Source organism: Haematobia irritans, chromosome 2 (assembly GCF_050003625.1).
Source record: "Haematobia irritans isolate KBUSLIRL chromosome 2, ASM5000362v1, whole genome shotgun sequence".
NCBI lineage: Eukaryota > Metazoa > Arthropoda > Insecta > Diptera > Muscidae > Haematobia > Haematobia irritans.
The window spans coordinates 38,344,193-38,356,934 of record NC_134398.1 but is presented as its reverse complement, the minus strand read 5'-3'; the positions used below and the strand labels follow the sequence as shown (position 1 = coordinate 38,356,934).

General features: G+C 32.9%; 1 protein-coding gene across 1 annotated transcript; it reads right to left on the bottom strand.

Annotated features, from left to right (window-relative positions):
* Positions 1-2,697: 2,697 nt before the first annotated feature.
* On the bottom strand, positions 2,698-10,787 carry LOC142223967 (U3 small nucleolar ribonucleoprotein MPP10). Its single transcript, XM_075293770.1, has 3 exons — positions 10,584-10,787; positions 8,753-10,511; positions 2,698-2,946 (listed from the first exon to the last, which is right to left on the bottom strand). The coding sequence occupies exons 1-3, from the start codon at positions 10,709-10,711 to the stop codon at positions 2,794-2,796; spliced, it is 2,040 nt and encodes a 679-aa protein (XP_075149885.1). The 5' UTR covers positions 10,712-10,787; the 3' UTR covers positions 2,698-2,793.
* Between the last annotated feature and the right edge of the window lie 1,955 nt (positions 10,788-12,742).

Here is a 12,742-nt window from a genome sequence, read left to right as displayed (position 1 = left end):
CAAAATGTTATTTCTATAGAAAATTTTGTCAAAATTTTATTTCTATAGACAATTTTGTCAAAATTTTATTTCTATTGAAAATTTTGTCAAAATTATATTTCTATAGAAAATTTTGTCAAAATTTTATTTCTATAGAAAATTTTGTCAAAATTTTATTCCTATAGACAATTTTGATAGAAAATTTTTATAGACAATTTTGTTGAAATTTGATTTCTATAGAAAATTTCGTCAAAATTTTATTTCTATAGAAAATTTTGTCAAAATTTTATTTCTATTGACAATTTTGATAGAAAATTTTGTCAAAATTTTATTTTTATAGAAATTTTTGTAAGTACCTCTTAGTTGGAGAAGAATATATTGCAAAATCTACCAAACCCACAAGAATTTTATCAATCTACCAACCATTAAAAAATCTACCATTTTTGGTAGAATTCTACCAACTGTGGCAACCGTGGGAGCGGAGCGAAAAAATGGACCGCTGTGGATCCGTGCTTTTATTTATTTTGCATTTTTTTTTTTTGTCCAAGGTAACATCTTCACAATGGAATGACCCATATATAATGTATGGCAAAACCACATTTATTTATGGTCTGCAGTTTTATATGAACAAACATACATACGTATAAGGTAGGATTCATTTACATAACACTGTGGGCAAAAAAATATTTAGTATGACTTTGTTCATAATTTTAAAATTCTTTATTTATTCAAACTCAAAACGGGTTGTCCATAGCTATCGCTTGAGTTTGCTGAACAGAGGGAAGTCCTTCGGCGAATGGAACGATATTCCCCATATGATTGAAGTTTTGAAAAACTCACAAAGAATCAATGAGGTATACGACGGTGGATTTCCGTGGAGAAAAAAAACAAGGGTTATTGGCCATTAATTCCAGGCGTCTTCGATGACTTAACAGGTTGGCTGATAAGTCCCCGGTCTAACAAAGAAAAACACATTTTTTTGTCAAAATTCGTTTTTATTATTCAATATAGTTCCCTTCAAGAGCGATACAACGATTATAAGGACTTTCCAATTTTTTGATACCATTTTTGTAGTACTCCTTTGGTTTTGCCTCAAAATAGGCCTCAGTTTCGCCGATCACCTTTTCATTGCAGCCAAATTTTTTCCCTGCGTGCATCCTTTTGAGGTCTGAGAACAAGAAAAAGTCGCTGGGGCCAGATCTGGAGAATATGGTGGTTGGGGAAGCAATTCGAAGTCCAATTCACGAATTTTTGCCATCGTTCTCAATGACGTGTGGCACGGTGCGTTGTCTTGGTGGAACAACACTTTTTTCTTCTTCATATGGGGCCGTTTTGCCGCGATTTCGACCTTCAAACGCTCCAATAACACCATAAATAGTCACTGTTGATGGTTTTTCCCTTCTCAAGATAATCGATAAAAATTATTCCATGCGCATCCCAAAAAACAGAGACCATTACTTTGCCAGTGGACTTTTGAGTCTTTCCACGCTTCGGAGACGGTTCACCGGTCGATGTCCACTCAGCCGATTGTCGATTGGACTCAGGAGTGTAGTGATGGAGCCATGTTTCATCCATTGTCACATATCGACGGAAAAACTCGGGTGTATTACGAGTTAACAGCTGCAAACACCGCTCAGAATCATCAACACGTTGTTGTTTTTGGTCAAATGTGAGCTCGCGCGGCACCCATTTTGCACAGAGCTTCCGCATATCCAAATATTGATGAATGATATGACCAACACGTTCCTTTAATATCTTTAAGGCCTCTGCTATCTCGATCAACTTCATTTTACGGTCATTCAAAATCATTTTGTGGATTTTTTTGATGTTTTCGTCGGTAACCTCCTCTTTCGGGCGTCCACTGCGTTCACCGTCCTCCGTGCTCATTTCACCACGCTTGAATTTTGCATACCAATCAATTATTGTTGATTTCCCTGGGGCAGAGTCCGGAAACTCATTATCAAGCCAAGTTTTTGCTTCCACCGTATTTCTTCCCTTCAGAAAACAGTATTTTATCAAAACATGAAATTCCTTTCTTTCCATTTTTTTCACAATAACAAAAGTTGCTTCACAAAAGACGCTCTATCTCACAAACCAATTGACTTACAGAACTCAAATTTTGACACGAATCATTTGAAGGTTGGTACTATATAAAAATAATATGCATTTAATACTAGCGACGCCATCTATGTATCAGACCGGGGACTTATCGGCGAACCTGTTATTTGGCACAAATGTTACTGGGACAAACAACGCCAACGTGGACAAAAATTGGATTTCCACGCGAAATTTAAATTTAGTACTTTGTGCCCACTGTAGTACTTAGCATATCTAATTGCTTTGTCGGAATTGTTTAATAAATACATGTAATTATCAATTTTTAGGATATAAAGCACACCAAACGAATAAGGTATATTTCTGTTAGTGTTAATTTGCAAATACAGTACGGGAACACCATCAATCTTTTGCGACAAAAGAAAAAACATAAATCTTCAGATTTTCTCTTTTATAAACTGCGATTAAAAATTTATAAACCTTTTTCCTGATGTATATGACATTATCTTTGCTTATGTTTATCATACCTAGCACGTAACTATGATAATGACTCTTACCATTAAAGCTTTTAGCATACAGCTTCGTGTTTCAATTGTGTAGGCAATAGCCTTGTTAACATATGTTTCATTTCTCCTTAGTTTTCTTCACATAAACATATGTATATAAAAATATAATTATTATTTTTTATTTTAGTATTTCTTTTTGCCTAACTTAAACAAATTAAAAACAATTGCAATTTCATTTTACAAATGTGTATATCTAAAGTTTTAATTTTTTCGCTGACAATGATTTTGAATCCTGTTTCTTTTTGTTCACCTTCGTCGTGCTGTTGTTGCCTGATGACTGGTCTTGTAACTTGGTGAAGAATGCCTTGGAAGATTTTAGGGCTCCTTGATCGTTGCTGGCAGTTACCTAAAAGGAATGATAAATAAGAAAGCAATTAATAAAGAGGAAAAATAAAATATTTTATAAGGATTATTTTTAAATTTGGCTGAAAACAAGGAGTCGAAAAACAAGTCTAATCGGCTTTTGGTGTAGCTCAAACCCAACATAACAAATTTTCATAGAGACCAAAATTGAAAAGTCTAATTTGATTGAAAGGAGGATTGATGGAGCTTTTCTTATGTCAAGGATTCATAAAAAATCGGACTTTACAAGGTGAAAATTAAACTATAAAATAATCTTAAGGAAGTCGACCTTTTCAAATTAAAACAAAAAAAAAAAAACAAGTCTAATCGACTTTTGACAAATCAAAATCCTATAGAAATAAAATGTCGACAAAATTGTCTATAAAAATAAAATGTTGACAAAATTTTCTGTAGAAACAAAATTTTGACAAAATTTTCTATAGAAATAAAATTTTGACAAAATTTTCCATAGAAACAAAATTTTGACAAAATTTTCTATAGAAATAAAATTTTGACAACATTTTCTATAGAAATAAAATTTTGCGAGAATTTTCTATAGAAATAAAATTTTGCGAAAATTTTCTATAGAAATAAAATTTTGCGAGAATTTTCTATAGAAATAAAATTTTGCGAAAATTTTCTATAGAAATAAAAAAAATCTATAGAAATATAAAATAATCTTAAGGAAGTCGACCTTTTCAAATTAAAACAAAACAAAAACAAGTATATACGGCCGTAAGTTCGGCCAGGCCGAATCTTATGTACCCTCCACCATGGATTGCGTAGGAACGTCTACTAAAGGCTGTCATCCACAATCGAATTACTTGGGTTGCGATAACACTTGCCGATGGCAAGGTATCGTAAAACTTTTTAACACTGTCTTCTAAATTGTAAGTTAGTCCATAAGGGGTATATATTAAACAAAAATAAGGGGTATATATTAAACAAAAAAAAAGGCCGATTAAATACGTATATAATTCAGTTTGACAAAATTTTCTATAGAAATAAAATTTTGACAAAATTTTCTATAGAAATAAAAACTTGACAAAATTTTCTATAGAAATAAAATGTTGACAAAATTTTCTATGGAAGTAAAATGTTGACAAAATTTTCTATAGCAATAAAATTTTGACAAAATTTTCTATAGAAATAAAATGTTGAAAAAATTTTCTATAGAAATAAAATGTTGACAAAATGTTCTATAGAAATAAACTGTTGACAAAATTTTCTACAGAAATAAATTTTTTACAAAATTTTCTATAGAAATAAAATTTTGACAAAATTTTCTATGGAAATAAAATGTTGGCAAACATTGCTATAGAAATAAACTTTTTACAAAACTTTCTATAGAAATGAAATTTTGACAAAACTTTCTATAGTAATAAAATTTGACAATTTTTACATGGCTGTTAGAGGCCATATACTAACGAAATGTACCAAATTTCAACCGCATCGGATGACATTTGCTCCTCCAAGAGGCTCCGGAGGTCAAATCTGGGGATCGGTTTATATGGGAGCTATATATAATTATGGACCGATATGGACCAATTTTTGCATGCTTGTTAGAGACCGTATACTAACATCAGGTACCAAATTTCAAACGGATCGGATGAATTTTGCCCCTCCAAGAGGCTCCGGAGGTCAAATCTGGGGATCGGTTTATATGGGAGCTATATATAATTATGGACCGATATGGACCAATTTTTGCATGGTTGTTAGAGACCATATACTAACACCACGTACTAAATTTCAATTGGATCGGATGAATTTTGCTCATCCAAGAGGCTCCAGAGTTCAAATCTGGGGATCGGTTTATATGGGAGCTATATATAATTATGGACCGATATGGACCAATTTTTGCATACTTGTTAGAGACCGTATACTAACATCAGGTACCAAATTTCAACCGGATCGGATGAATTTTGCCCCTCCAAGAGGCTCCGGAGGTCAAATCTGGGGATCGGTTTATATGGGAGCTATATATAATTATGGACCGATATGGACCAATTTTTGCATGCTTGTTAGAGACCATATACTAACACCACGTACCAAATTTCAATCGGGTAGGATGAAGTTTGCTCCTCCAAGAGGCTCCGGAGGTCAAATCTGGGGATCGGTTTATATGGGAGCTAGATATATTTATGGACCGATATGGACCAATTTTTGCATGGTTGTTAGAGACCGTATACTAACATCAGGTACCAAATTTCAACCGGATCGGATGAATTTTGCCCCTCCAAGAGGCTCCGGAGGTCAAATCTGGGGATCGGTTTATATGGGGGCTATATATAATTATGGACCGATATGGACCAATTTTTGCATGGTTGTTAGAGACCGTATACTTAGACCACGTACCAAATTTCAACCGGATCGGATGAATTTTGCTGCTCCGGAAGGCTCCGCAAGCCAAATTTGGGGATCGGTTTATATGGGGGCTATACGTAAACGTGGGCCGATATGGCCCATTTTCAATACCATCCGACCTACATCAATAACAACTACTTGTGCCAAGTTTCAAGTCGATAGCTAGTTTCGTTCGGAAGTTAGCGTGATTTCCACAGACGGACGGACAGCCGGACAGACGGACAGACGGACGGACGGACGGACATGCTTAGATCGACTCAGAATTTCACCACGACCCAGAATATATATACTTTATGGGGTCTTAGAGCAATATTTCGATGTGTTACAAACGGAATGACAAAGTTAATATACCCGCATCCTATGGTGGAGGGTATAACAAGTCTAATCGACTTTTGACAAATCAAAATCCTATAGAAATAAAATGTCGACAAAATTTTCTGTAGAAACAAAATTTTGACAAAATTTTCTATAGAAATAAAATTTTGACAAAATTTTCCATAGAAACAAAATTTTGACAAAATTTTCTATAGAAATAAAATTTTGACAACATTTTCTATAGAAATAAAATTTTGACAAAATTTTCCATAGAAATAAAATTTTGCGAGAATTTTCTATAGAAATAAAATTTTGTGAAAATTTTCTATAGAAATAAAATTTTGCGAGAATTTTCTATAGAAATAAAATTTTGCGAAAATTTTCTATAGAAATAAAAAAAATCTATAGAAATATAAAATAATCTTAAGGAAGTCGACCTTTTCAAATTAAAACAAAAAAAAACAAGTCTAATCGATTTTTGACAAATCAAAATCCTATAGAAATAAAATGTCGACAAAATTTTCTATACAAATAAAATGTTGACAAAATTTTCTGCAGAAACAAAATTTTGACAAAATTTTCTATAGAAATAAAATTTTGACAAAATTTTCCATAGAAACAAAATTTTGACAAAATTTTCTTTAGAAATAAAATTTTGACAACATTTTCTATAGAAATAAAATTTTGACAAAATTTTCTATAGAAATAAAATTTTGCAAAAATTTTCTATAGAAATAAAATTTTGCGAAAATTTTCTATAGAAATAAAAATTTGCGAAAATTTTCTATAGAAATCAAATTTTGACAAAATTTTCCATAGAAATAAAATGTTGGCAAAATTTTCTATAGAAATAAAATTTTCACAAAATTTTCTATAGAAATAAAATTTTGACAAAATTTTCTATGGAAATAAAATTATGACAAAATTTTCTATGGAAATAAAATTTTGACAAAATTCTCCATAGAAATAAAATTTTGTCAAAATTTTCTATAGAAATAAAATTTTGCGAGAATTTTCTATAGAAATAAAATTTTGCGAAAATTTTCTATAGAAATAAAATTTTGCGAAAATTTTCTATAGAAATAAAATTTTGCGAGAATTTTCTATAGAAATAAAATTTTGCGAGAATTTTCTATAGAAATAATATTTTGCAAAAATCTTCTATAGAAATAAAATTGTGCGAAAATTTTCTATAGAAATAACGTTTTGCGAAAATTTTTATAGAAAAAAATTTTGCGAAAATTTTTATAGAAATAAAATTTTGCGAAAATTTTCTATAGAAATAAAATTGTGCGAAAATTTTCTAGAGAAATAAAATTTTGCGAAAATCTTGTATAGAAATAAAATTTTGCGAGAATTTTCTATAGAAATAAAAGTTTGAGAAAAGTTTCTATAGAAATAAAATTTTGAGAAAAGTTTCTATAGAAATAAAATGTTGAGAAAATTTTCTATAGAAATAAAATTTTGACAAAAATTTCTATAGACAAAATTTTCTATAGAAATAAAATTTTGCATAATAATTTTTTTGTTTAGCAGTTTTTGGTAAAATTTTCTCCCTTCTTTCTTCCAATCTTCTTTCTATCCAATTTCGTTTAATTGATTCAACAAATTTTTTAATTGAAACAAAAATTAATAGTATCAATTAATTTTTTATACCCACCACCATAGAATGGTGGTTTGCAACACATCGAAATATCAATTTCCGACTATTCTAAGAGGATATAGTCATGTCTGTCTCTCTGTCTGTCTGTTGTAATCACGCTACAGTCTTCAATAATGAAACAATCGTGCTGAAAATTCGCACAAAATCGTCTTTTGTCTTCAGGCAGGTCAAGTTCGAAGATGGGTTATATCGGTCCAGGTTTTAATATAGTCCCCATATCAACCGACCTCCCAATTTGGGGTCTTGGGCTTATAAAAACCGTAGTTTCTATCCAATTTGCCTGAAATTGGAAATCTGGAGGTATTTTAGGAACACAAAGAGATAAGCCGGAAATAGTGAGTGTCGGTCCATGTTTTGATATAGCCCCCACATAGACCGATCTCCAGATTTTACATCTTGGGCTTATAGAAACCGTAGTTTTTATCCAATTTGCATGAAATTCGAAATCTAGAATTATTTTAGGACCATAAAGAGGTGCGTCGAAAATGGTGAGTATCGGTCAATGTTTGAGTATAGAACCCATATAGACCGATCTCTCGATTTTACTTTTTGGGTTTGTAGAAACCGTAGTTGTTGTCCAATTTGCTTGAAATTGAAAATCTGGAGGCTGTTTAGGACTATACATAGGTGTGCAAGAAATGATTTTATTGTTTGGGATTCAAGAAACCGTAGTTTTTATCCAATTGGTATGAAATTCGAAATCTGGAATTATTTTAGGACCATAAAGAGGTGTGCCGAAAACGGTGAGTACCGGTCCATGTTTTAGTATAGCCCCCATACGACCGATTTCCCGATTTCACTCATTGGGTTTCTAGAAACCGTAGTTTTTATCCGATTTGCCTCAAATTGTAAATATACTGGTAACGGATTTTTATCAGTCCATTTGGTAAGGCCTCCATATAGACCGATTTCACTTCTTGAGGGTATAGATGGCGCACTGGTCATGAAAATTGCTTGAAACTGAATGTAAAATTTCCAGATTTTACTTCTCGTAATCATTCAAATAATGGAGATGAAAATCTACAGATTTTAGATTTCAAATCAAGGCATTATTTCATTATTTTCTTGCACACATACGTGAGATGTTAATGGTTCCTCTAAAACACAAACAAAAATTTGGGCTTTTAAAGGCTTTGAATTTGAATTTGAATAAATGGAATAAATGGTTCTTATAAATCCAGAATCTGATATAGTCTTTATAGGAAAAATCTGTAGATTTATCTTCGGAAAGTGTACTAGTAGTGGAGAATATCTGTCATCAAACCCCCTTGACATTTCAAAGGAAATTGTAATATTTGATTCATGGTGGTGGGTATATAAGATTCGACCCGGCCGAACTTACTGCTGTATACAATTGTTAATTGATACTATAATTTCTGTGATTGAAGACATTTCAATTAAAAAATTAATTGGATCAGTTAATTTCGTGATTGAATCAGAAAAATTTTTATTTCTGTGCACCACTTACCTTTTCTACATTTCTCTGTTTTGTCAATTTCTTCATAAGCTTGGCACTTTCTTCTTTTTTCGATAGTGGTATACCCATTTTTTGTTTTTGCATATCCTTAGCTTCCAAGGCATGATGAATTGCTTTTTGTTTGGATTTCTTTTTGCGTAAAGCACGATTTTTGTCGGTCTTGGTTCTTTCGGATTTACCAACAAGTTCATGTTTAGGACCACGGAAAACTTCTTCGGGTGCCAATAATTTGGCATCACTAACAGCAACGGGTGCAACTTCTTCCATTGCCACAGCCGGTGTATTGGTAATAATTTTCGGTTCTGGCGCCACTGGTTTCGGTGTGAAATGGAAATTGGAAAGAGCATCAAGTTTTATGAACAAATCTTTCATAAGGTTACGAATTTCTTTGTGTTCCTTGGGCTCTTCTGGTTCGTTAGGATCTTGATTGGGATTAAGTTTTTCCAATTCACGTTGATACTCCTTCTCGTATATGTGGGCTAGTGATTCCTTGGATTTCTCTTGATCTAAGACCAATTGTTTGCGATATTCTTGTGGGGTGTGTATTGGTTTCACTGTCCGCTCAACATCATCCCAGGCTTTGTCTTTAATTCGTTGTTTTATAATATCTTCGAGACGGCGGGTGGTTTCTTCAGTAATGATAGGAGCTGGTCGTACAGTTGATTCAAATTCTAAGACTTCTTCAAGTAAAGAATTTTGAGGACGATTGGTAGCTTGAACTTCACCCTTCAATTGCCATGGCTTTTCACCTAGAACTTCTTCTTCATAATCTCTTATCCGTTGTTCCAGTCTTGCTTGCCTTATTTCAAACGAAGATTTGGGTTCATCTTCCTTGGGATCAGCATCATCGTCGGATCCTTCAGAGTTGTCGTCCGAATTTTCATCTTGTTCAATATTTTGACTTTTCTCTTCATCGGCATTGTCATCTTCGTTATCATATTCATTGTCGTTACCCATATCATCTTCATCATCCCCTTTCTCCACATTGTCATTACTTTCGTCAGGGGCGAAATGGTCCTTGTGTTTTTTTCCTTTTTGTTTTTTCTTGGAAACTTCGCTAGTGGCTTCCTCTTCGTCCATCTCATCATCAAAGAAATCTTTGTAGTTAGGATTGGATTCCTCATCTTCAGAATCATCGTCTCCCAAATCTTCATCAAAGTAATTAATGCCATCATCATCGGTAGCTAGAAGTTTGCCCTTTTCTTTTCTTGCCTCTTTGGCTTCTTCTGCCTCCAAGAAAGCTTCCATTTCATCAAGTTTAAAGAACTTGTCATCCACAACGGATGAACGCTTTGGTTTCTGTTTACGTTTCTTTGCCGGTTCAAATAAGTCCTCATTTTTTTGCTCGTCTTCAGTTTCATCCTCCTCCTCCTCCTCAGCATCATCATTTTCATCTAAGTCTTCGTCCATATCGTCATCGCTTGCCTGCATTTGATCCTGATCCAATTCTCCCCCACTTCCTTCTTCCTCTTCAGCTTCCATATCCTCATTTTCACCATCTTCCTTTAAATGAACTTCTAGTTTTTGCTCCCGCAAAGCCATTAAATTTGCCGTAGTCTTTATCATATCCTGAAAAACTGCACCATTACGTAGTTCCAATTGTTGCCATATTTGCTCCTCGTCCATGTCCTCGACAACTAATTCGGGTAGTATTTCGTGATTGCCTTTGTTGGTAATGTCACATTCTACCGCTATACCATACAAAGTTTGTAGCATTTTCTGAATATCTTTGCATTTTTTAGGTTGAGCTCTGGAATGGAAGAGGGAATCTCTGAATTAATATGACCAACAACACGTGCGCCTCTTTGATGTTTTAACTTACGTGAGAAATTGATCTGGTTCTGCTGTTAATTTCAGCAGACATTGATTAATTTCTTGAAGATTATCTTCAATTTTGAGTTCTTGCTTCACAGCCGGCATACTTTTACGAATATTTTTCTTGTTTTTCATTAATATTTATTTTATGGAGCCGTTTTTCATTAATTAACACGCGTGTTTACTCTCCTCGACGATGTAAACAAACTGTAGTGACAGTTCTTAAACATGTGTTCGTCAACAATGACTTTCAAACTGTACTATATAAAAACAATGGTCGTCAAGACATTAAGGTGGATCCTTACAAATAGTAAAAAGAAATAAAGGGGGTCGAAACCGCTCATTTTTGAAATATCATATAAATGTCATAGTTTAGGGTCGAACATGTTGCAAAACGGTACCAACATTTTCTTCGTATTCCCTTTTGTTATCTACGGCTTTTCACATGGTTTTGATTCTGTGACTTGCGATTCGATTTTTAAAAATCAAATTATTCTTTTTGTAATCAAACTTTTTTTTAAATTTATAATAAAAAGTGTATTATTATAATTTTTATAAATGCTAAAAAGTGACTTCGCGAAAAAATCTAGTGAAAAAGTGAAAATTTTCTGGAGTATTTTACTTTAATCATAGTATTCATCTACAGCCGAAATTTCATGAAGGTATCAATTCGTATGTTCCTTGAAATGTTTGCTTAAGTATGTTAAAGAATAATTTGATTTTTAACAGCCTGTTTCTGTATGTCGAACGAGCTCTATCGATCGGCTGAAATGGAAAGAAACAGCCGAATTTATAACCAAAAATCAGTTGTTTCTATGCATTTCAGTCGATCGATAGTGCTCGTTCGACATACAGAAACAGGCTATAAAAATCGAATCGCAAGTCACCGAATCAAAACCATGTGAAAAGCCGTAGATAACAAAAGGGAATACGAAGAAAATGTTGGTACCGTTTTGCAACATGTTCGACCCTAATCTATGGCATTTATACGATATTTCAATAATGAGACGTTTCGACCCTCTTGTTTATTTATACTCTTTGATCGCAAGTCACCGAATCAAAACCATGTGAAAAGCCGTAGATAACAAAAGGGAATACGAAGAAAATGTTGGTACCGTTTTGCAACATGTTCGACCCTAATCTATGGCATTTATACGATATTTCAAAAATGAGACGTTTCGACCCTCTTGTTTATTTATACTCTTTGGTTCAAAGACCATTAATAAAGAAGACGTGAATTGGGCTTTGATAGTGTTAGTAATAGAAAACGGAGATTAATATCATACTTGTTGGAAAAGCGCTCCGAACTTACTGGTTTGATGCAGACAATTTTTATTTAGCTATTTTCTCCAACATTTCACGCAAATTTCTGTGTCGGTTGCACTAAATTATTAATAAAATGTTTCAAAAAGTGTTTTTGTTCGTTTAAGAGTTAAAAAAATTGCTAAAATAAGCGAATTAAGTTTTGTTACGAATGCAAAATGAAAAGAGAAACCGAAAAAAAGTTGCAACGTCTCATGGAACATGTATGATATTAATCTCTGTTTTTTCAAGAAAAAGAGGAAGAGCAAGCTTATCTCACGCCTTCTTTATTAATGGTCTTTGCTTTGGTTAACACGCGTGTTTACTCTTCTCGACGATGTAAACAAACAAAGTGACAGTTCTTAAACATGTGTTCGTAAACAATGACTTTCAAACTGTAATATATAAAAAAATGGTCGTCAAGACATTAGGGTGGGTCCTTACAAAGAGTATAAAGAAATAAAGAGGGGCGAAATGTCTCATTTTTGAAATATTGTATAAATGCCATAGATTAGGGTCGAACATGTTGGAAAACGATACGAACATTTTCTTCGTATTCCCTTTTATTATCTACAGCATTTCAGATGGTTTTGATTCGGTGATTTGCGATTCGATTTCTATAAATCAAATGATTCTTTTTGTAATCCAAAAATTGTTTTAATTTTCAATAAACACTGTATTCTTATAATTTTTATAAATGCTTAAAAGTGACAAAAATCTAGTGAAAAAGTGAAAGTTTTCTGGAGTATTTTACTTTAATCCTAGTATTCATCTACAGCCGAAATTTCATATAGGTACCAATTCAGATGTTCATTGAAATGCTTGCTTAAATATTGCAGAACAAGTCGTATATCATTTCCAAGT

Bases quoted from the DNA above. Each gene is read 5' to 3' on its own strand.
- LOC142223967 (XM_075293770.1), bottom strand. From the start codon at position 10,711: ATGAAAAACAAGAAAAATATTCGTAAAAGTATGCCGGCTGTGAAGCAA. The intron at 10,512-10,583 runs GTAAGTTAAAAC...CTTCCATTCCAG, and splicing joins GAACCAGATCAATTTCTCAC to AGCTCAACCTAAAAAATGCA. The intron at 2,947-8,752 runs GTAAGTGGTGCA...CATTCCTTTTAG, and splicing joins AACAGAGAAATGTAGAAAAG to GTAACTGCCAGCAACGATCA.